General features: G+C 46.3%; 1 protein-coding gene across 1 annotated transcript in view; it reads right to left on the bottom strand.

Moving 5' to 3' along the window:
- The window catches only part of LOC139235170 (heparan-alpha-glucosaminide N-acetyltransferase-like), a 245718-nt gene extending 223482 nt beyond the window's left edge, over positions 1 to 22236 (bottom strand). Inside the window, exons 1-3 of the mRNA XM_070866390.1 lie at positions 22144 to 22236; positions 12450 to 12620; positions 9122 to 9234 (exon numbers count right to left, since the gene is read on the bottom strand). Of these exons, the coding sequence (XP_070722491.1) occupies positions 9122 to 9234; positions 12450 to 12620; positions 22144 to 22236 (377 nt within the window). The remainder of the gene's footprint in view (positions 1 to 9121; positions 9235 to 12449; positions 12621 to 22143) is intronic.
- Positions 22237 to 22556: the final 320 nt, after the last annotated feature.

Genomic DNA, 22556 nt, shown 5'->3' with positions numbered 1-22556 from the left:
ATGGCCACATCAAGAAAAACAATTAAGAGATTATTTGCAAAAATGAAAGCCAGGACCATTAAATCACCCAGCTAAGTGAACACTATTGTCAAGTGGGCTGCAAAATGATACACTTCCCTCATTATTTGGAATGCTAATCACAAAAGCAATACTCGATATAGGAGGAGCAAATAAAGGAAGTTGAGGCTTTCAGAACATTTCGGGATAGTAAGCCTTTGACCAGTAAATTCTCAATGATCCCGGAGCGATCACAGGACTACGTTTAGGCTACAGGTACACTGCCATTGTCGTGTTAAAGGCAAGCATCAATGTGAGAGGTGACAGTATCACTCTTGTGCCATGTCCTGACCTGACACTCAAGCAACCTAAAGCCAAGCAGTGTGAGATCCTCCCAGAAAGCCCACCTCGCACTGCGCCATGCTCACGGCAGCTTCGGTATAACTGCAGTCCATTGGCAGGTGCCCACCGACACCTGGGAGTCCCTGGCCAAAGACCACCCTAAGTGGAGGAAGAGCATCCGGGAGGGCGCGGAGACCCTCGAGTCTCGTCGCCAAGAGCATGCAGAAAGCAAGCGCAGACAGCGGAAGGAGCGTGCGGCAAACCAGACTCCCCACCCACCCTTTCCTTCAACCACTGTCTGTCCCACCTGTGACAGAGACTGTAATTCCCGTATTGGACTGTCATCATCATAGTCAGTCCTTCGAAATCCAGTGCTTCCACTCTAAAAGTGTGTTCTCAGGTGGCTGAACAGTCCAATCGCTTGCTGTGTAGGAGTTCCAAATAGAGCACTTGCTCTGTACAGTAACCTGAGAACTCACTTTTAGAGTGGAAGTAAGTCTTCCTCGATTTCGAGGGACTGCCTATGATGATGATGATGATGATGATGAGGCCCATTGGAGATCCTATCAACTATTAAAACATTGTGCTAAATATATTTAACATCAGGACAAAGTGCGCAATGCAGTGCACCGTCTGACATTCCGCACTTTAGGAAGGATGTGAAGGCCTCCGAGAGGGAGCAGAAAGGTTCCAGGGATGAGGGACCTCAGTTAGGTGGATAGACTGGAGAAGCTGGGGTTGTTCTCCTTGGAGCAGAGAAGGCTGAGAGGAGATTTGATCGAGGTGTTCAGAATCATGAGAGGTCTGGAAAAAGTAGATTGTGAGAAACTGTTCCCATTGGCGGAAGGGTCAAGAACCAGAGGACACAGATTTAAGGCGATTGGCAGAAGAACCAAAGGCGACGCAAGTAAAAACGTTTTGACGCAGCGAGTGGTTAGGATCTGGATTGCGCTGCCTGAGAGGGTGGTGGAGGCAGACTCAATCGCGGCTTTCAAAAGGGAGTTGGATAAGTCCCTGAAGGAAAAAAATTGCAGGGCTACGGGGAAAGGGCGGGGGAGTGGGACTGGCTGAGGTGCTCTTGCAGAGAGCCGGCACGGGCTCGACGAGCCGAATGGCCTCCTTCCGTGCTGTAACCGTTCTGTGAATCTTCTATGGATCTAAAAACTGTTGCTGTCTATGGCAGCTGCCAGTGAGACAGAGGTAGCCCTGCAGTACAAGAAGGGTCTGCCAACTGTATGCCGCAGACAGCAGCCTGAGATCGCGAGCTGCAGTATAGCTGAGCTTTAATCATTCAGTAAGGACATCATTACATATCAACTAATGATTTCCCTGATCAGTGTCAGCTATGGCGGCCACCAAAGCAATATTTTAAAAAGTCTTCCACACAACAGCAGTGCAGACTTCATTTGATAATTAAAATGAGATTCTGGTATCCGTGTGTAAATATACAGACACAAGCTAATTTGTGTGTATGTATATATATATTTACACGCTGCCTGGGGCAATGGGCTTCGGCACTGACCCAAACGTGTCCATTAAAATGGACTTCGAGCATCTAATGTATGGATCTGGTAAGTTTGCTCACAGGTTTGTAGAGCTGTTGCATTGTGAGTGGCTTAGCCAGTCACGTGATGTTCACAAGACTCAATAAAACCCCAAATTAGCTTGGGTTCGGGGGGTCCACGATGAGGAATGTGGTTGTGAGCCTGGTGGATAAACTGGTCACATGCAATGTGATTGTTAAACCTTTGTTAATGAACCAACTAGTTCTTTTAATAGCAATGTGTTGCTATGAATTCTTAAGCAAAGAACCAAATACATTTGGTGAGTAGCACACTGCCAATATTTCAATCCCAGCACACGTCTGGAGCAAGAGGTTACAAACGGCCCTCTACACACAGATAAAACCAAAGGGTGGACGATATCAGTTACAGTCTCATCTTGTGGTTTCGACAATAATAAACTGCTTGAACTTCACTCTTGTGGTTTGTGATAGCATCAGAGTCAAGGACATATTCTTGTAATCAATAGTGTTTTATAAACCAATAGCAAATAATTCAAACAGCTGAATGGAATTTTTAAACAGCTGGAATGGCATCAGCCGACTGCCTTAAGCTGACATCATCTGCAAGTGTTCTGCAAACCTTTTACTGACATGAATGAGTGAGACTACATCTGGAGTATTGTGTACAGTTTTGGTCTCCTTATCTCAGGAAGGATATGCTTGACATTAAGGGAGTGCAACGAAGGTTCACCAGACTGATTACTGGGATGGGGGGGATTGGCCTCTGGGATTAAGTGGACTCGGTCTATATTCTCCAGCGTTTAGAAGAATGAGAGGTGATCTCATTGAAACATACAAAATTCTTACAGGGCTTGACAGGGTAGATGCAGGGAGGATGTTTCCCCTGGCTGGGGAGTCTAGAACCAGGGGTCACAGTCTCAGAATAAGGGGTCGGCCATTTAGGACTGAGATGAGGAGAAACTTCTTCACTCAGAGGATGTTGAATCTTTGGAATTCTCTACCCCAGAGCGCTGTGAATAGAAACATAGAAACATAGAAAATAGGTGCAGGAGTAGGTCATTCGAGCCTGCACCACCATTCAATATGATCATGGCTGATCATGCGCTTCAGTACCCCATTCCTGCTTTCTCTCCATACCCCTTGATCTCTTTAGCCGTAAGGGCCACATCTAACTCCCTTTTGAATATATCTAACAAACTGGCCTCAACAACTTTCTGTGGTAGAGAATTCCACATGCTCACAACTCTCTGAGTGAAGAAGTTTCTACTCATCTCGGTCCTAAATGGCTTACCCCTTGTACTTAGACTGTGACCCCTGGTTTTGGACTTCCACAACATCGGAAACATTCTTCCTTTATCTAACCTGTCCAATCCCATCAGAATTTTATGTGTTTCTATGAGATCCCCTCTCATTCTTCTAAATTCCATTGAATATAAGCCTAGTCGATCCAGTCTTTCTTCATATGTCAGTCCTGTCATCCCGGGAATCAGTCTGGTGAACCTTTGCTGCACTCCCTCAATAGCAAGAATGTCCTTCCTCAGATTAGGAGACCAAAACTGTACACAATATTCCAGGTGAGGCCTCACCAAGGTCGCGTACAACTGTAATAAGACCTCTCTGCTCCTATACTCAAATCCTCTCGCTATGAAGGCCAACATGCCATTTGCCTTCTTCACCGCCTGCTGTACCTGCATGCCAACTTTCAATGACTGATGTACCATGACACCCAGGTCTTGTTGCACCTCCCCTTTTCCTAATCTGTCACCATTCAGATAATAATCTGCCCTCCTGTTTTTACCGTACTCAGTCGTTGAGTGTATTCAAGACAGAGATCGATAGATTTTTGAATATTAAGGGAATCAAGGGATATGGGGATGGCTCTGCCATTCAATAAGATCATGGTTGACCTTCTGCCTCAGCTCCACACGAATGGCCTACTCCTGCTCCTAATTTTTATTTTTATGTTCTTGTGAATGATGTCAAGGAATCATCATATTGCATGTTTATAAACCAAAAATGGTGCAAGAACATTCCTAATATCTTCACAGGGGCAACAATGTAAATAGAGTGTGCCCCCCCCCCCCCAATGATAGCCTGCAGCAAATGTGACTGTAGAAATATTGGGATATAAATTCGCTTTGGTTGCACAAAAGGGCAACAACGAATCAACAGCCCATTCTGCACTTCGCCCGATATTTGATTTCAAATGGACAGAAAATTGGGCGGAGTGTAAGAAGGGCTGCCGATTGGCTGTTGGCCATTTCGCATTATCACTGGAGACGAATCAATGCCCCCACTGGCCTCGAAATTCGATGGAAGGCCTTTCACCCACCTGATCGACACACTCCGAACCCAGTCCCGAATCCCATCACCGGGGCATTAGCCTATAACCCGCTCTGTGATGAATTGCTCTCGGAAAACCAGACAGTTAAAGTTTGCAATGTTAGACACTCATCATCAGAGGCAGTCCCTCAAAATCGAGGAAGACTTGCTTCCACTCTAAAAGGTGAGTTCTGTACAGTCCAATACGGGAATTACAGTCTCTGTCACAGGTGGGGCAGACAGTGGTTGAGGAAAGGGTGGGAGGGGAGTCTGGTTTGCCGCACGCTCCTTCCGCTGCCTGCGCTTGGTTTCTGCATGCTCTCGGCGACGAGACTCGAGGTGCTTAGCACCCTCCCGGATGCTCTTCCTCCACTTAGGGCGGACTGGTCTTTGGCCAGGGACTCCCAGGTGTCGGTGGGGATGTTGCATTTTATCAAGGAGGCTTTGAGGGTGTCCTTGAATCGTTTCCTCTGCCCACCTGGGGACTCCCAAAGCAAGAGCTCGACTCGGAACTCCTACATGGCAAGTGATCTCCAGGTGAGCAGAGGAAACGGTTGGACACTCGAGACACTTTGGCATCTCTTGTTCTGTTCTTACGCTGAGTTCACTGAGAAAGTTTTGGGGTTATAGATTTCACCTCATGTTGCTCAGTACTCTTCCCCTGTAGTAAATGCTTCGTACATTCCACTACAGTGTGCGCTGATGCTAATTACTATAATCTGAGCTTCTTTTATTTTGCTCACTTTTTATTCCATGATGTCTTCTTGTGGGGTGCACCTTCCTCCAGTGAGTGGATTCTTTTTTTTATTATTTATATTTTTATGGGATGTGGTCGTCACTGGCAAGGCCGGCATTTATTGCCCATCCCTTATTGCCCTCGAGAAGGTGGTGGTGAGCCGCCATTTCAGAGGGCAGTTAAAAGTCACCCACATTGCTGTGGGTCTGGAGTCACATATAGGCCCAGACCTGCCAGGACGGCAGATTTCCTTCCCTAAAGGACATTAGTGAACCAGATGGGTTTTTAACGACAATCCGGTAGTTTCATGGTCACCATTACTGACACGAGCTTTTTTTTTTAAATTCCAGATTTATTTAATGAACGGAATTTAAATTTCACTGCTGTCCTGGTGGGATTTGAACTCCTGCCACTGGATTATGAGGCCAGGACTCTGGATTACTGGTGCAGTAACATAACCACGATGCTACCGCTCCCTATTGAAGGCAGGCCTACCCCTCGATCTCCAATTCTGCGCTCCCAAGTCAATCGGGGTCTAGCGATGAGAAAGTGTCCCATGCACATACGACGGAGCCTGGTTTCCAGTCATCTTGGATCCCCTTGCCACTGGACCAAGATCTTGCTCCGTCAAGCCCGTGTGGTGGCTGGTGTGCAACAGCCACCCCACGTTAAAAAAATCCACGCACAGGCATCTTCCACTGTTTAAAATGAGGTCATCAGTCACCTGAGTACTCGTTTTTAGTGTGGAAGCAAGTCATCCTCGACCCCGAGGGACTGCCTGTGATGATGATGATGGGCTATGGTGAGGCAGGTTCAAGGTTAGCCTTGGGAACCACTCCTTGCTTCCCGATTGATTTGCAAATCAGAAGACCTGGCTTGTGCTCTGCTGCCCCTCTCCCAGGACCGACACACCATATTGCAACCATCGCTGGTTGGCTCAATTGGTATTACCCGAGTAGAAAAATAATCCCATCATTTCATCATTTTATAATTTGCGGTTCTTGACATCCATCATAGCTTGTTCAGCGAACGTTCTTTTCGACAATTCGCCAGTTCTGATGAAGGGTCACAGACCTGAAACCTCTCTCTCCACAGATGCTGCCTGACCCGCTGAGATTTCCAGCATTTTCGTTTTTTATTAGCGGTCGTTCAGCTCTACACTTCCAGCGTTTAATTCAGATTTTCAGCATTCATAGCTCTCTTCACAACAGCTATAATTCCATTTTTGGATATTAAGGGAATTAAGTGATATGGGAACAGTGCAGGGAAGTGGAGTTGAGGTCGAAGATCAGCCATGGTCTTATTGAATGGCGGAGCAGGCTCAAGGGGCCGAATGGCCGACTCCTGCTCCTAATTCTTATGTTCTTGCGTTCTTATATATACTTAATAGGTTCAGACATGAAAAATATTACCTGCACAGATAACATCCTATTGCATAAATAAAAGTCAATCCCACGAAGATAACGACTGCTACAGCGATAGCTGTGGATGAAAAATAAGAAAATATCACTTTTATTGATTGAAGAAGATTATTTTATACCACAAGCTTATGATGACACAGGCTAAACATATATAGAAACCCTTGGGGAGAGTCGCGTATGAGACTGCGCTGGTCAATGGATAGGGTGAACATTGGTGGGCCTGACTATTTTATGCCAATATACCTACGTTACCATAGATATTGTGAAGGTCATTGTATTTCAGCTCAGGTTTTAGATTCAGGTTCCAAAGGTTCAATCCTCCCTCACTGTTGCATTCCCAATCTTAGCAGTGTTATATTGCTAAGATTGGGAATACCACCAGCGATGCCTCCGCAAAATCCCGCAAATCCCCTGGGAGGATAGACGCACCAACGTCAGTGTCCTCGATCAGGCCAATATCCCCAACATCGAAGCACTGACCACACTCGATCAGCTCCGTTGGGCAGGCCACATTGTCCGCATGCCTGACACGAGACTCCCAAAGCGCGACCTACTCGGAACTCCTACACGGCAAACGAGCCCCAGGTGGGCAGAGGAAACGTTTCAGGAACACCCTCAAAGCCCCCTTGACAACATCCCCACCGACACCTAGGAGTCCCTGGCCAAAGATCGCCCTAAGCGGAGGAAGAGCATCCGGGAGGGGGCTGAGCACCTCGAGTCTCATCGCCGAGAGCATGCAGAAACCAAGCGCAGGCAGCGGAAGGAGCATGCGATAAACCGGACTCCCCACCCACTCTTTCCCTCAACCACTGTCTGTCCCACCTGCGACAGAGACTGTAATTCCCATATTGGACTGTTCAGTCACCTGAGAACTCACTTTGAGTGGAAGCAAGTCTTCCTCGATTCTGAGGGACTGCCTATGATGATGATTGGAAAGTAACTGAGTCGATGAATGAAGGATCCTCCCGAGCCTTTACTTAAATCCCTGGGATTCTACAGCCAGAGGGTTAACCAGACTTTCCTCTTCACAGCTGCTGATGGACCTGCAGTGTATTTTCAGAATGTTCTGTTTATATTACACGTGCCCACTGAGAGTTGACCGAGGGCAGAGTTAAAAAAATAAAGCCTGCATTTAGCAAGTCAATCCAAAAGGTCTCAAAGTGGCTCATATACAATGAGTTACTGTGACATGCAGTGATTGCTATCATATAGGCCAAGGCGACAGACATTTTGGGCAAAGCAAGGGCCCAACCACAGTGTGAATTGTTTTTTTGGTGTGTCAATTCATTCAAGGCTATTATCCAGGACCGTGGGAGAATCCTTGCTGGTCTTCAAATATTGGCATGGATCTTTAGCATTCATCAGAAGGAGCAGATGGGACCTCGGTTCAATATCTCATCTGAGGGACCCTGGTCAAGGCAGTATACCTCAATATGGCACTGGAGTATCAGCCAAGATAATGAACTCACACATGGATGTGTGCCTGACAGTATTTGATATCAACTCCATCTGCTGCAAGAACAAAATGCAGGAAAATGTAAATAGTATCATAAAATAGGTGCAGGAGTCGGCCATTCGGCCCCTCGAGCCTGCTCCGCCATTCAATAAGATCACGGCTGATCTTCGACCTCAACTCCTTTCCTGCACCATCCCCATTTCCCTTGATTCTCTTAATATTCAAAAATCTATCGCGCTCTGTCTTGAATATACTCAACGACTGAGCCTCCACATCTCTCTGGGGTAGAGAATTCCAAAGATTCACCACCCTCTGAGTGAAGAAATTTCTCCTCATCTCAGTCCTAAATGGCCGTCCCCTTATCCTGTGACTGTAACCCCTGGTTCTAGACTCCCCCAGCCAGAGGAAACATCCTCCCTGCATCTACCCTGTCAAGCCCTGTAATCATTTTGTATGTTTCAATGAGATCACCTCTCATTCTTCTAAACTCTAGAAAATATAGGCTTAGTCTACTTAATCTCACCTCATCAGACAATCCCCCCATCCCAGGAATCAGACTGGTGAACCTTCGTTAGAATTAGTAGAATTCATGGTTAGCCACAAAACCTTTACATCTGTGTTGAGATTATTGTAATGTGTCCAAAAAATGTTGAATAGGACAATATCAAATCCACTGAACCCCTTCGCCCATCACCAGATGAAGGAGTTAATTTCATCCAAAATATCGACTCTACCATCATCCCACATACCTTTAACAAGCAGACTTGATTTCAGTTTACCTGTCCACCTCTGACAATGCAATACCCCTTCGTATTTTACCTGAATGTTAGTCTAGGTCCTGTGTTTTTGTCTGGTGTGGGGCTTAATACCACAAACGTCTGATTCGGAGACAAGAGTGCTATCAACTGAGCCAAGCTGGGACAAGAACATCGCCACAGTTCAGGGCGATTGGAATCCAACTCCCAGAGGTTAATAGACCAGTATAACTTGCATCATCACAGAGGGTCAGGCTGAGAGGGTAGCAACAAATCGATTCCAAAGCTTGTGTTTCAAAGTCAAGGACAAGGATAAGCAGAGATGCAAAAGTTTCAAGAAGTCTTTGCGAGAGCCGGAACGTACAGGTCTGGCAAAGCTCCTGTCCAAGCTTACCAAGTGACACCCAAGCCCATGGAAAGAAGTTGATTTGAACGAAAAATTCAGAGCCTCTCTCCCTGTATTGCTCTCCAATCACGTTTATTTATGTTATGCAATTATCGCTCTCCCTCAGCTTTCCGTCAACCTCAACCTGACATTCCCTAAGGTTGTCTCTTGAAATGTTTCACCTTTCTTTTCCTTCCTCCTTGAACTCCGTCCTGAGATGTTTATCAGTTTTAAGCCATCTCCCCATGTCATTCTCAGACGAAACACCTGAAACAGTCTTTAACTTCCAGCCAGACTTACGAGTTTCCAACACAGAGAAACCAGATCCGCAGCAATCATTTTGAACTGTATCCCTCACAAGACTTAATAACAAGAATACATAAGGGGCTGGATTTTCCGGTGATGTCCGCCTGTTTTCACCCCGGAGCGGCGGCAATGGCGGCAATGGTTAGCTCTTCTGGGCGGGCGGCCAGCTCCCAGCGCCCGCGGGAGTTTTCGGGGCCGGTTTTGTGGGGGCGCGGAGCATTACCGCCCGGAAGAAGCGAGCCGGTGTGTAACGCCCCCTGGTGGCAACACCGGGCTCGCTTTTGGACTCCCGCCCGGCCCGCAGCGCCCCCTGCTGGGACCACCTTGGAAAGCGGGCAGTCCAACCTATACTGGTGGCAGTGAGGTAAGTGATGTCCACCTCAGGTAAGTGTGACACTCAGGAGGCATAGGGTCGGACTGCCCGTTTTCCCAGGTGGTCCCTGCAAGGGGCGCTGCGGGGCGTATGGGTCTGGTGGGAGTCCAAAAGCTTTTTCTTTTAATTTTTTTTCGCGATTTATGTTGTGGTGGCGGGGGCTATAGATCGGGAATGTTTTCGATGGTTTTTTTTCAGGGTTTTTTTTTCTCTCCCCAGGCCTCTCTCTCAGAGTGCGTCAAGACCGGCTGTTTAACTGGGGATTTTCCCATACTCAGCCGGCCTAGCACCCCGAGAGAGGTGTACAATGCCTCCCTTAGCGCTGCGCCCCTCAATCAGCGCTGCCCAATTTTGCTGACTGAGGCGCAAACTGCTCCCGGGCGCTAACTTTACCGCCCCGCCACCATTACCGCCCCAAAATCATCAAAGCCAAAAATCCAGCCCTGAAGGAATCCCACGGTGGATATCTGATGTCACACCCAGTACAGATACTTTTTTTTTTGACACATTTTAAAGCTGGTCACCAAATCTCAATTCTCTGAAGTGCAAACTCAAACTTGATTTATTTGTCTCTTGGTTTTACCAGATTTATCCGGGTCACCGGAACTATTCTGGCTGTCACTTGCCTCATTTGTGAGCACAGGTCAGCCACGGACAGAAGGACCACTACATTTTGGCCCTGATCTTTTCTAAAGGATCGTTACAAAATGGATAAGGGAGACAAGCTGCGGTCAGCTGGTCGGCATCAAAGGGCTTCGTGTTGCTTTGCACAGCAGCAAGCGAGTTTCGGCCTGAAATGATATTTAATGAAACTCAGCCATTGTTTCACTGCACATAAGGATCAAATCTGCTTCAAAGATAGAAAGAGTCTATCGGGCTGTATTTTTGGGTCGTTTGCGACCCGGGTTTTCGCCGGGTTCTGACCCTCCGCGGCAAAATAAAATGGGGCGGTCAGCTGTTTTTCCCCCGGGTCGTGAACCTCGGCTCGGTTTTTGCGGTGGCGTTTAGAAGCGCCGGCAGAAAGAGCTGCACCGGGTGTGCAACAGCTCGCATTGCCACACCGCTGCCAGTTTCGGCAATCACCCGATCCATACGCCGCGAAACGCGCCCCGCAACGACCGCACAGGGGTCCAGGACTGCCGGCGGCGGTGAGTTGGATAAAATGGAAAAAAGGTTAAGTTAAAGTTTTTATTTTTAAAATTTTTTTGCAGCGATTTGTGTTGTAAGGGTGTTGGCAATGTATCTTGGAATGTTTTTGTGAATTATTTTTCTCCCCCCCCTCCCAAGGCCTCTCTCGGAGCTCTCCCGGCCCCACACTAAAGTTGGCGAGAATCCCGCACTTGCACCACGAAAGTAGTTCAACACCTCCCCTTTGCGCTCTGCCCCGACGCAGAGCACAAATGACGAAAGTTAGGCAATTCATCCGTAATGCTAAGTGGCCGGTAATTTTCCCGCCCGGCCTATGTTTTCACCCCGAAAATGGCAAAGCCAAAAATCCAGCCCAAGCTCTCATGAAGCTGGATAAAGATATGGACGTTGGGTATCTGAAGCTCACGGATACAATATTCTAAGGAGGGGGACAATCTGCCAGTATTTATAATATCAGGCATGCTTTAGTTAATTATAATCGCTCAACCATTGGTGGCCGTGCCTTCTGTTGCCTGGGCCCCAAGCTCTGCAACTCCCTCCCTAAACCTCTCCACCTCGCTTTCCTCCTTCGAGACGCTCCTTAAAACCTACCTCTTTGACCAAGCTTTTGGTCATCTGCGCTAATTTCTACTTATGCGGCTCGGTGTCAAATTTTTATCCTGTGAGGCGCCTTGGGACGTTAGAGGTGCTATATAAATATAAGTTGTGTTGTTATTAAATAGAGACACTCCTTCCATTTCCCTTCTTCCCACAGCCCAACCCATCACAAGGTGGATCGTGATGGATTTTTAAATACATCTTTCACTGTGTAAATAATAATTGCAATCTAGTGAAGTGAAAGTTCCCGCATTATTGGCCCCGGAATGTAGACGGTACTGTGCCATCAGCATATTTCCTCAATTTCATCAGGGTTAGAGCCAGATAATGCTGCAAGCCATGCAGCTTGCCAAAAGTTTGTGTATTATTGGCAGAGCTTAAGCAAGCTGGCTCTCCACGCTACACGTGTAAGGGAAGTAAAGGGGTTGTCTATAACTGTCAGCATTGTCACAACTTTATCTGATCGTTTATGCTTAGAGATGAGTGGGAGAAAAGTGCCAGGGCACTCTTCAAAACTTACCTTTCCTCCTTCCCACATTACAATAACAACCACTTGTATTTATATAGCGCCTTTAACATAGTGAAACATCCCCCGGCGCTTCACAGGAGTATTATGAGATAAAGAATTTGACACCGAGCCACATAAGTAGAAATGAGCGCAGGTGATCAAACGCTTGGTCAAAGAGGTGAGTTTTAAGGAGCGTCTTGAAGGAGGAAAGAGAGGTAGAGAGGCGGAGAGGTTTAGGGAGGGAGTTCCAGAGCTTGGGGCCCAGACAACAGAAGATACGGCCAACAATGGTCGAGCGATTATAACCAGGGATGCTCAAGAGGAGCACAGACATCTTGGGGGGGTGTAGGGCTGGAGGAGATTACAGAGATAGGGAGGAGCGAGGCCATGGAAGGATTTGAAAACAAGGATGAGAATTTTGAAATTGAGGCGTTGCTTAACCGGAAGCCAATGTAGGTCAGCGAGCACAGGGGGTGATGGGTGAGCGGGACTTGGCGCGAGTTAGGACACAGGCTGCCGAGTTTTGGATCACCTCTAGTTTACAAGGCAGAGGTTTGTAAGCAAGCTCCCTTCTTACCAAAGTCTCAGTATGCCTGAACCCTGGAGGGAGTTGGTGAGTGATTTCCACCAATCTGTTGCTCAGCACGATCCTTTCAGAATGTTGCGATGTGATCTCTGTCGCCTCGAACAGCAGGCCAATACTTTCAAACTGCCGTGTGATCGTCATTGCCGTGTGTTTCGTGTACTGCTGGAGATCGTGTGGCAGTTTAGCTCAGTTAGTGGCAATTCTTATCTCTGGGTCAGAAGGCCCCAACACCAGAGCTTGAGTGCATAATCTCGGGATAACATACCGACGCAGTGCTGAGGGACAGCTACATTGTCGGAGATGCTGTCCTTCAAACTGAAGTCCTGTCTGCTTGCTCCAATGATTCAGGTGGACGTTAAAGTTTCATGGCATTATTCAATGAGAGCAGGGAGTTCTCCCAGAGTCGAGGGCCAACATTGCTCAATCAACTAAGCACTGCCAAAGTTAACTGGACATTCATCTTGCTCTGTGCAAAATGGATGCCACATTTGCCTGCTGTACTTCCAAAAATAATTCATTGTATGAGATACACTTGAAAATACTTCAAAGACAATATGAAATATAAATGCAAGACTTCATTTTTATGAACCCTTCCCTCCCACCCATGCAGGAAGCAAAATCACTGGGCCATTCCTGTGTATCTTTCACTGGCCAATTTACAGTGAGCTTGTGAAGAGACTTAGAAGCAAGTTGCCTGAAAAGGAGAGCGATGGGATTGCTCTAGAGAGGGTACAGAGGAGATTTACGAGGATGTTGCCTGGACGGGAGAATTTTAGCTATGAGCAAAGATTGTTTAGGCTGGGGTTGTTTTCTTTGGGACAGAGGAGGCTGAGGGGAGACCTTATTGAGGTGTATACAATTATGAGGGGCCTAGAGTGGATAGGAAGGACCTATTCCCCTTAGCAGAGAGGTCATCAACCAGGGGGCATAGATTTAAAGTAATTGGTAGGAGGTTTAGAGGGGATTTGAGGGAAGATCTTTTCACCCAGAGGGTGGTGGGGGCCTGGAACTCACTGCCTGAAAGGGTGGTAGAGGCAGAAACCCTCACCATATTTAAAAAGTACTTGGATATGCACTTGAAATGCCATAAGCTACAGGGCTACAGACCAAGAGCTGGAAAGTGGGATTAGGCTGGATAGCTCTTTGTTGGCCTGAATAAGGGGCCGCCCAATCCTGACACAATGGGCTGAAATGGCCTCTTTCTGTGCTGTAAATTTCTATGATTCTATGAAAGGTAAAAATGAAAAACAGAATGATAAAAAATCTATTCAGACAGTCTAGCACACGCAACAAATCACGCATGCATTATGCCCCATTGTGGGCACTCTGTGATCTCCTGAGGAAAATAAGCTCAAGCAATAGTTTTGAGAAGGAACAAAACCTCAAATTCCTCCAGATACACAAATCAATCGGGGACAAACTTTCAAACTAACATTACAGCCTATATTATTCAATCCTGACTGACTGAATCCCACAGCTGGCAACGCTGTGATTCAAACAAGACTCGTGCATTGTGGTCTATCAAGTATAGCACGATCTGCATTCATAGTTACCTCAAAAGGTTTAATCTCTCTTTCTGAAGCCTATCTTAACACAAAGTTCATTTCTGCTTACAAATCAAAATTTTGAATGCCATAAACAGTCTCATTACTCTACCCTGAGCTCTCTCCAATGCACCAGTGTCCTTTTGAAAATAAGAACATAAGAAATAGGAGCAGGAGTCGGCCATTCGGCCCCTCGAGCCTGCTCCGCCATTCAATAAGATCATGGCTGATCTGATCATGGACTCAGCTCCACTTCCTCGCTCACTCCCCGTGACCCTTTACTCCCCTGTCGCTCAAAAATCTGTCAATCTCCGCCTTAAATATATTCAATGACAGCTCGCTGGGGCAGAGAATTCTGCAGATTTACAACCCTCCTCATCTCAGTTTTAAATGGGCGGCCCCTTATTCTGAGACTATGTCCCCTAATTTTAGTTTCCCCTATGAGTGGAAATATCCTCTCTGCATCCATCTTGTCGAGCCCCCTCATTATCTTATATGTTTTGATAAGATCACCTCTCATTCTTCTGAACTCTAATGAGTATAGGTCCAACCTACTCAACATATCTTCATAAGTCGAAGCACTCATCTTCGACAAGGTAACTAAAATTGCATATAGTGAGTTTCAACAACTGGTTAAGTGAAGAATACATGTGTAATGTACTTGCTTCATGGGTTCTTTGCTTAGGAATTCATAGCAACACATTGCTATTAAGAACGTGTTGGTTTATTAACAAAGGTTTAACAATCACACTACACATTACCAGTTCATCCACTAGGCTCACAACTGCATACCTCATCGTGGATGACCTAGACCCAACTGGCTGGGGTTTTATTGAGTCTTGTGAACATCACGTGACTGGCTAAGCCACTCACAATGCAACAGCTCCACAAACCTGCGAGCATACTCACATGTGCTACACGTTACAACCTGACGAGACTGAGACAGTGCAAATTGTTACTGGCCCATTGGAGGGAATGGGCTGGATGGGCCGAATGGCTCTTTCCCATTCCACACTTTACCTCATGGTTACCATGTCGTTATTCATCATGGGGTAACCTTCACAGCAAGGAACTTAGCTCAACTGGAGATTGGATGAGAGAATCGGGTGCAGAGGCCAGCAGTTCCAATATTCCGGTGATTAAAACGAATCTCCCCGTTAAGAGGAAGTACAATTCTGACAGCTTCTCCTCATAAATCAACATTTTGAATCCCACAAACAGCCTCATCGCTGTGTTCTGAGCCCTCTCTAATGCACAAGAGTCCTTTTGAAAATATGGTAGTCAAAATTGCACGCCATGGGGTAGAAATTCTGATGCATGTTCCAGGAAAATCATGGACTCGGAAACACATTCCTCCTCCTCTCCCCCCGCCCCGCACCAGAAACAGGCACCAGTATTCCAAAGAAGAATTTAGCTGAAATGCCGTGTAACCAAATGCCCTTCACAGGCTAACCAGGACTTTATTAATAGCAGCCTGCATTGACTCCTATCTTAATGAAAGATCAGATTACAGATCTTCTGAAGGTTGTAGTGCATAAACAGACTAGACGTTTCCTTAAAGTGAGGTTTTAGTCTTGGGCAAGATTTACAACAACAACAACTTGTATTTATATAGTACCTTTAACGTAGTAAGCCTAACCAAGGCGCTTCACAGCAGTGTTATAAGACAAAACAATAAATTTGACACCGAACCACAAAAGAAGAAATTACGGCAGACGACCTCGGTCGAAGAGATAGGTTTTAAGGAGCATCTTGAAGGAGGAAAGAGAGGTAGAGAGGCAGATAGGTTTAGGGAGGGAGTTCCAGAGCTTGGGGCCCAGACAGCTGAAGGCACAGCCACCAATGGTTGAGCGATTCTAATCAGGGATTATCAAGAGGGCAGAATTTGAGGAGTGCACACATCGCGGGGGGTTGTGGGGCTGGAGGAGATTACAGAGATAGGGAGGGGCGAGGCCATGGAGGGATTTGTAAACAAGGATGAGAATTTTGAAATTGAGGCATTGCTTAACTGGGCGCCAATGTAGGTCAGCGAGTACAGGGCTGATGGGTGAGCGGGACTTGGTGCGAGTTAGGACACGGGCAGCTGAGTTTTGGATGACCTTAAGTTTATGTAGGGTGGAATGTGGGAGGCCAGCCAGGAGTGCGTTGGAACAGTCAAGTCTAGAGGTAACAAAGGCATGGATGAGAGATTTAGAACTCTCTTGTTATGTTAGTTTATTTTGAGAGTGTTTTGTTACATAATGGGGCCTGAATTATCACCTCGAGTATATCTATCGAACTAATGTTACCATTCTTGAGTCAAAGCTATTAAGCTGTGTTACCCAGCGAATCATTTTTAGGGGAGAGGGTTTCAAGCTATTCTGTAATTTCACAACACCCAATGTATATATATTGTGTTGCAGAGATGCCAGTGTTAGAGAAATTATGTAAATTGGAGTAATGAGTACGGGATACATGCTGGAAGCTAAAGCGCAATTTGTTAACCAGTGTCTGCGCAGGACCGCAGGTAATGAAAGACTTGCTCTCATTTGGTGCTTTAACCCCTCTCTCAGAAACATCTCAAAGTGCTTCACATACAAGGATTATTTCTGAAGTGCAGTGATTGTTGTCGTCTCTCCCCTCGTAACCATTTTACAAAAAAGATGCCATAACCATCAGTGTGGAGAATGACTGTATTTGGTTGAGGGAGGAATGTTGGCCAGGATGTCAGGAAAACCCTCTCCCCTTCGTTGAGGAATGCCATGAGATCTTTAATAGCCACCTGACCCAGCCGAGCAGGTCTCCAGTCGTCATGGTTAACCCTTGCCACTGGACCAAGACCTAGATCCGTCAAGCCCGTGTGGTGGCTGATGTGCAACGGCCACCACACGTTAAAACAATCCACGCACAGGCATCTTCCACCCCCTCAACTGGAGTTCTGGACTGGAACATCAGGTCCTTCATTGAAACATCTGTGAACTCATATGGAAGAAAGTCATCCTCGTTCGAGGGACCGCCAATGATGATGATGACCACCAGAACAGGCAGAAAGGGCCCTTGCTCTCATATCCAAAAGATGGCGCCTCTGATAACACAGCACGCCCTCAGTACCCAAGATGGCATACGGAGTACTTGCCTTTATTAGACGAGGCATAGAATACAAGAGCAGGGAGGTTATGTTTGAACTGTACAAGATACTAGTTAGGCCACAACTGGAGTCAGAGTAGGAATCGCAGGATAGCTCAGATGAATACGTGGCTTGAGCAATGGTGCAGCAGGGAGGGATTCAAATTCCTGGGGCATTGGAACCGGTTCTGGGGGAGGTGGGACCAGTACAATCCGGACGGTCTGCACCTGGGCAGAATCGGAACCAATGTCCTCGGGGGAGTGTTTGCTAGTGCTGTTGGGGAGGAGTTAAACTAATATGGCAGGGGGATGGGAACCAATGCAGGGAGATAGAGGGAAACAAAAAGGAGGCAAAAACAAAAGACAGAAAGGAGATGAGGAAAAGTGGAGGGCAGAGAAACCCAAGGCAAAGAACAAAAAGGGCCATTGTACAGCAAAATTCTAAAAGGACAGAGGGTGTTAAAAAAAACAAGCCTGAAGGCTTTGTGTCTTAATGCAAGGAGTATCCGCAATAAGATGGATGAATTAACTGTGCAAATAGATGTTAACAAATATGATGTGATTGGGATTACGGAGACGTGGCTCCAGGATGAGCAGGGCTGGGAACTCAACATCCAGGGGTATTCAACATTCAGGAAGGATAGAATAAAAGGAAAAGGAGGTGGGGTAGCATTGCTGGTTAAGGAGAAGATTAAGGCAATAGTTAGGAAGGACATTGCTTGGATGATGTGGAATCTATATGGGTAGAGCTGCAGAACACCAAAGGGCAAAAAACGTTAGTGGGAGTTGTGTACAGACCTCCAAACAGTAGTAGTGATGTTGGGGAGGGCATCAAACAGGAAATTAGGGGTGCGTGCAATAAAGATGCAGCAGTTATAATGGGTGACTTTAATATGCACATAGATTGGGCTAACCAAACTGGAAGCAATACGGTGGAGGAGGATTTTCTGGAGTGCATAAGGGATGGTTTTTTAGACCAATATGTCGAGGAACCAACTAGGGGGGAGGCCATCTTAGACTGGGTGTTATGTAATGAGAGAGGATTAATTAGCAATCTCGTTGTGCGAGGCCCCTTGGGGAAGAGTGACCATAATATGGTGGAATTCTGCATTGGGATGGAGAATGAAACAGTTAATTCAGAGACCATGGTCCAGAACTTAAAGAAGGCTAACTTTGAAGGTATGAGGCGTGAATTGGCTGGGATGGATTGGCGAATGATACTTAAGGGGTTGACTGTGGATGGGCAATGGCAGACATTTAGAGACCGCATGGATGAACTACAACAATTGTACATTCCTGTCTGGCATAGAAATAAAAAAGGGAAGGTGGCTCAACCGTGGCTATCAAGGGAAATCAGGGATAGTATTAAAGCCAAGGAAGTGGCATACAAATTGGCCAGAAATAGCAGCGAACCTGGGGACTGGGAGAAATTTAGAACTCAGCAGAGGAGGACAAAGGGTTTGATTAGGGCAGGGAAAATGGAGTATGAGAAGAAGCTTGCAGGGAACATTAAGACGGATTGAAAAAGTTTCTATAGATATGTAAAGAGAAAAAGGTTAGTAAAGACAAACGTAGGTCCCCTGCAGTCAGAATCAGGGGAAGTCATAACGGGGAACAAAGAAATGGCGGACCAATTGAACAAGTACTTTGGTTCGGTATTCACGAAGGAGGACACGAACAACCATCCGGTTATAAAAGGGGTCGGGGGGTCTAGTAAGGAGGAGGAACTGAGGGAAATCCTTATTAGCCGGGAAATTGTGTTGGGGAAATTGATGGGATTGAAGGCCGATAAATCCCCAGGGCCTGATGGACTGCATCCCAGAGTACTTAAGGAGGTGGCCTTGGAAATAGTGGATGCGTTGACAGGCATTTTCCAACATTCCATTGACTCTGGATCAGTTCCTATGGAGTGGAGGGTAGCCAATGTAACCCCACTTTTTAAAAAAGGAGGGAGAGAGAAAACAGGGAATTATAGACCTGGTCAGCCTGACATCGGTAGTGGGTAAAATGATGGAATCAATTATTAAGGATGTCATAGCAGTGCATTTGGAAAGAGGTGACATGATAGGTCCAAGTCAGCATGGATTTGTGAAAGGGAAATCATGCTTGACAAATCTTCTGGAATTTTTTGAGGATGTTTCCAGTAGAGTGGATAAGGGAGAACCAGTTGATGTGGTATATTTGGACTTTCAGAAGGCGTTCGACAAGGTCCCACACAAGAGATTGATGTGCAAAGTTAGAGCACATGGGATTGGGGGTAGTGTACTGACATGGATTGAGAACTGGTTGTCAGACAGGAAGCAAAGAGTAGGAGTAAATGGGTACTTTTCAGAATGGCAGGCAGTGACTAGTGGGGTACCGCAAGGTTCTGTGCTGGGGCCCCAGCTGTTTACACTGTACATTAATGATTTAGATGAGGGGATTAAATGTAGTATCTCCAAATTTGCGGATGACACTAAGTTGGGTGGCAGTGTGAGCTGCGAGGAGGATGCTGTGAGGCTGCAGAGCGACTTGGATAGGTTAGGTGAGTGGGCAAATGCATGGCAGATGAAGTATAATGTGGATAAATGTGAGGTTATCCACTTTGGTGGTAAAAACAGAGAGACAGACTATTATTTGAATGGTGACAGATTAGGAAAAGGGGAGGTGCAAAGAGACCTGGGTGTCATGGTACATCAGTCATTGAAGGTTGGCATGCAGGTGCAGCAGGCGGTTAAGAAAGCAAATGGCATGTTGGCCTTCATAGCAAGGGGATTTGAGTACAGGGGCAGGGAGGTGTTGCTACAGTTGTACAGGGCATTGGTGAGACCACACCTGGAGTATTGTGTACAGTTTTGGTCTCCTAACCTGAGGAAGGACATTCTTGCTATTGAGGGAGTGCAGCGAAGGTTCACCAGACTGATTCCCGGGATGGCGGGACTGACCTATCAAGAAAGACTGGATCAACTGGGCTTGTATTCACTGGAGTTCAGAAGAATGAGAGGGGACCTCATAGAAACATTTAAAATTCTGACGGGGTTAGACAGGTTCAATGCAGGAAGAATGTTCCCAATGTTGGGGAAGTCCAGAACCAGAGGTCACAGTCTAAGGATAAGGGGTAAGCCATTTAGGACCGAGATGCGGAGGAACTTCTTCACCCAGAGAGTGGTGAACCTGTGGAATTCTCTACCACAGAAAGTTGTTGAGGCCAATTCACTAAATATATTCAAAAAGGAGTTAGATGAGGTCCTTACTACTAGGGGGATCAAGGGGTATGGCGAGAAAGCAGGAATGGGGTACTGAAGTTGAATGTTCAGCCATGAACTCATTGAATGGCGGTGCAGGCTAGAAGGGCCGAATGGCCTACTCCTGCACCTATTTTCTATGTTTCTATGTTTCTATGGAGTACTGCGTGCAGTTCTGGTCACCACATTACAGGAAAGATGTGATTGCGCTGGAGAGGATACAGAGGAGATTTACGAGGATGTTGCCGGGACTGGAGAATTTTAGCAATGAGGAACGATTGGATAGGCTGGGGTTGTTTTCTTTGAAACATAGGAGGCCGAGGGGAGATGATGTTGAGGTGTAAAATTATGAGGGGCCTAGATAGAGTGGATAGGAAGGACCTATTTCTCTTAGCAGAGGGGTGAACAACCAGGGGGCAGAGATTTAAAGTAATTGGTAGAAGGGGATTTGAGGGGAAATGTTTTCACCCAGAGGGTGGTGGGGGTCTGGAACTCACTGGCTGAAAGGGTGGTAGAGGCAGAAACCCTCACCACATTTAAAAAATACTTGGATGTGTACTTGAAGTGCCGTAACCTACAGGGCTACGGACCGAGAGCTGGAAAGTGGGATTAGGCTGGGTAGCGCTTTGTCGGCCGGCACGGATACGATCACGATGGGCCGAATGACCTCCTTACGTGCTGTAAATTTCTATGATTCTATGAGGCTGCATTAGTATGTTAGTGGTCAACAAGGATACATTTTATTCCTTGGAAAAAATTAAGGATTTATTTGAAATGCAATTGAAGGTTTCCCATCTCCCATTCAATCTAAGAAAGAAAGAATTTACATTTCTATAGCGCCTTGTGTCATGTATTCAACCAGCATTGCATGGGCCTCGTGTGCATTTATACTGTATAGTAAGGACGTATCACCTTGCACAACCTTGGGATGTCCCAAGGCGCTTGAAATGACCTCTACTGAAGTACTTTTGGAGTGTAGTCACTGTTGTAATGTGGGAAACGCGGCAGCCAAATTGCGCACAGCAAGCTCCCACAAACTGCAAAGTGATAATGACCCAGATCATCCGCTTTTGTTATGTTGATTGAGGGATAAATATTGGCCCCAGGACACCGGGGATAACTCCCCTGCTCTTCTTCGAAATAGTGCCTTGGGGTCTTTTATGTCCACCTGAGAGAGCAGACGAGGCCTGGGTTTAACGTCTCATCCGAAAGACGGCACCTCCCACAGTGCAGCATTCATATTTTCCAAATCTTAAGGTAAGATGCCATCCGTGTGCTATCTCAGCAACAACTAAATTAAAAATGGACAAGTGCTCTCTGCGTTTCTGTTTCTTTAAAACTAATGGGTGGAGCAAAACTATCTTTACAACCAAAATGACAGCATGTGAGTGTTCCTGAATTGAGTTACTTCTATTGCAGGCATGCAACAGCCCCCAACATGCGATCGGGGACTTGTAACTCACAGCTCGTCAGCCAGCCGACACTGTTCATTGATCAGAAAACAGATTGTGTTCGCGATATTGCAACAAGATATTTTAATTACTGCTGCACACAGCACCCCGACCTCTAGTCCATTAGCAGAGAATTAACCCGCACATGTAACTATTAAGAAGTGGATGCCTGAGCTGATCTGCCTTGAAATCATATTAGTAACATCAATAACACCAAATCGATAGCCAATAGCTGCATAATCTTACAGGAACGTGTTCAAAATGCTTCTGATTTAGTTGATCAGGGTGCTTTCACTTGGCCAACACTCTCTCGATCATCAATTAACTCAACATCTCTTACAACTCAGTTTCTTTTGCATACCAGAACCTTGTAGTAATAATCAGCAGACTGCAGTGACTTGTGGTGAAGCATAATTGCTGTTGTGGTGTTCATTAAAAACTCAATGAACTTCATTACGCCGGATAGATATGCGATTGGAAAAGCGATTGAAGGTTAGAGGGACCTAGTTAGGCTGAGATGATCAATGACTCCACGGGGCATGATGATGGCAGTGCAGCGAGGGCTCAGGGGCGCAGGAGTGCCAGAATAAAAGAAAGACAAAAGAAAGACTTGCATTTATATAGCGCCTTTCACGACCACCGGACGTCTCAAAGTGCTTTACAGGCAATGAAGTACTTTTGGAGTGTAGTCACTGTTGTAATGTGGGAAACACAGCAGCCAATTTACACTTCTTCCATTGTCTTTGAACTTCATGCTGCAGGGTAATGACTTCA

This window comes from Pristiophorus japonicus, chromosome 22 (assembly GCF_044704955.1).
Source record: "Pristiophorus japonicus isolate sPriJap1 chromosome 22, sPriJap1.hap1, whole genome shotgun sequence".
NCBI classification, from domain to species: domain Eukaryota; kingdom Metazoa; phylum Chordata; class Chondrichthyes; family Pristiophoridae; genus Pristiophorus; species Pristiophorus japonicus.
Note: the sequence above shows the minus strand (reverse complement) of the source record. Positions and strands in the feature narration are given on the sequence as shown.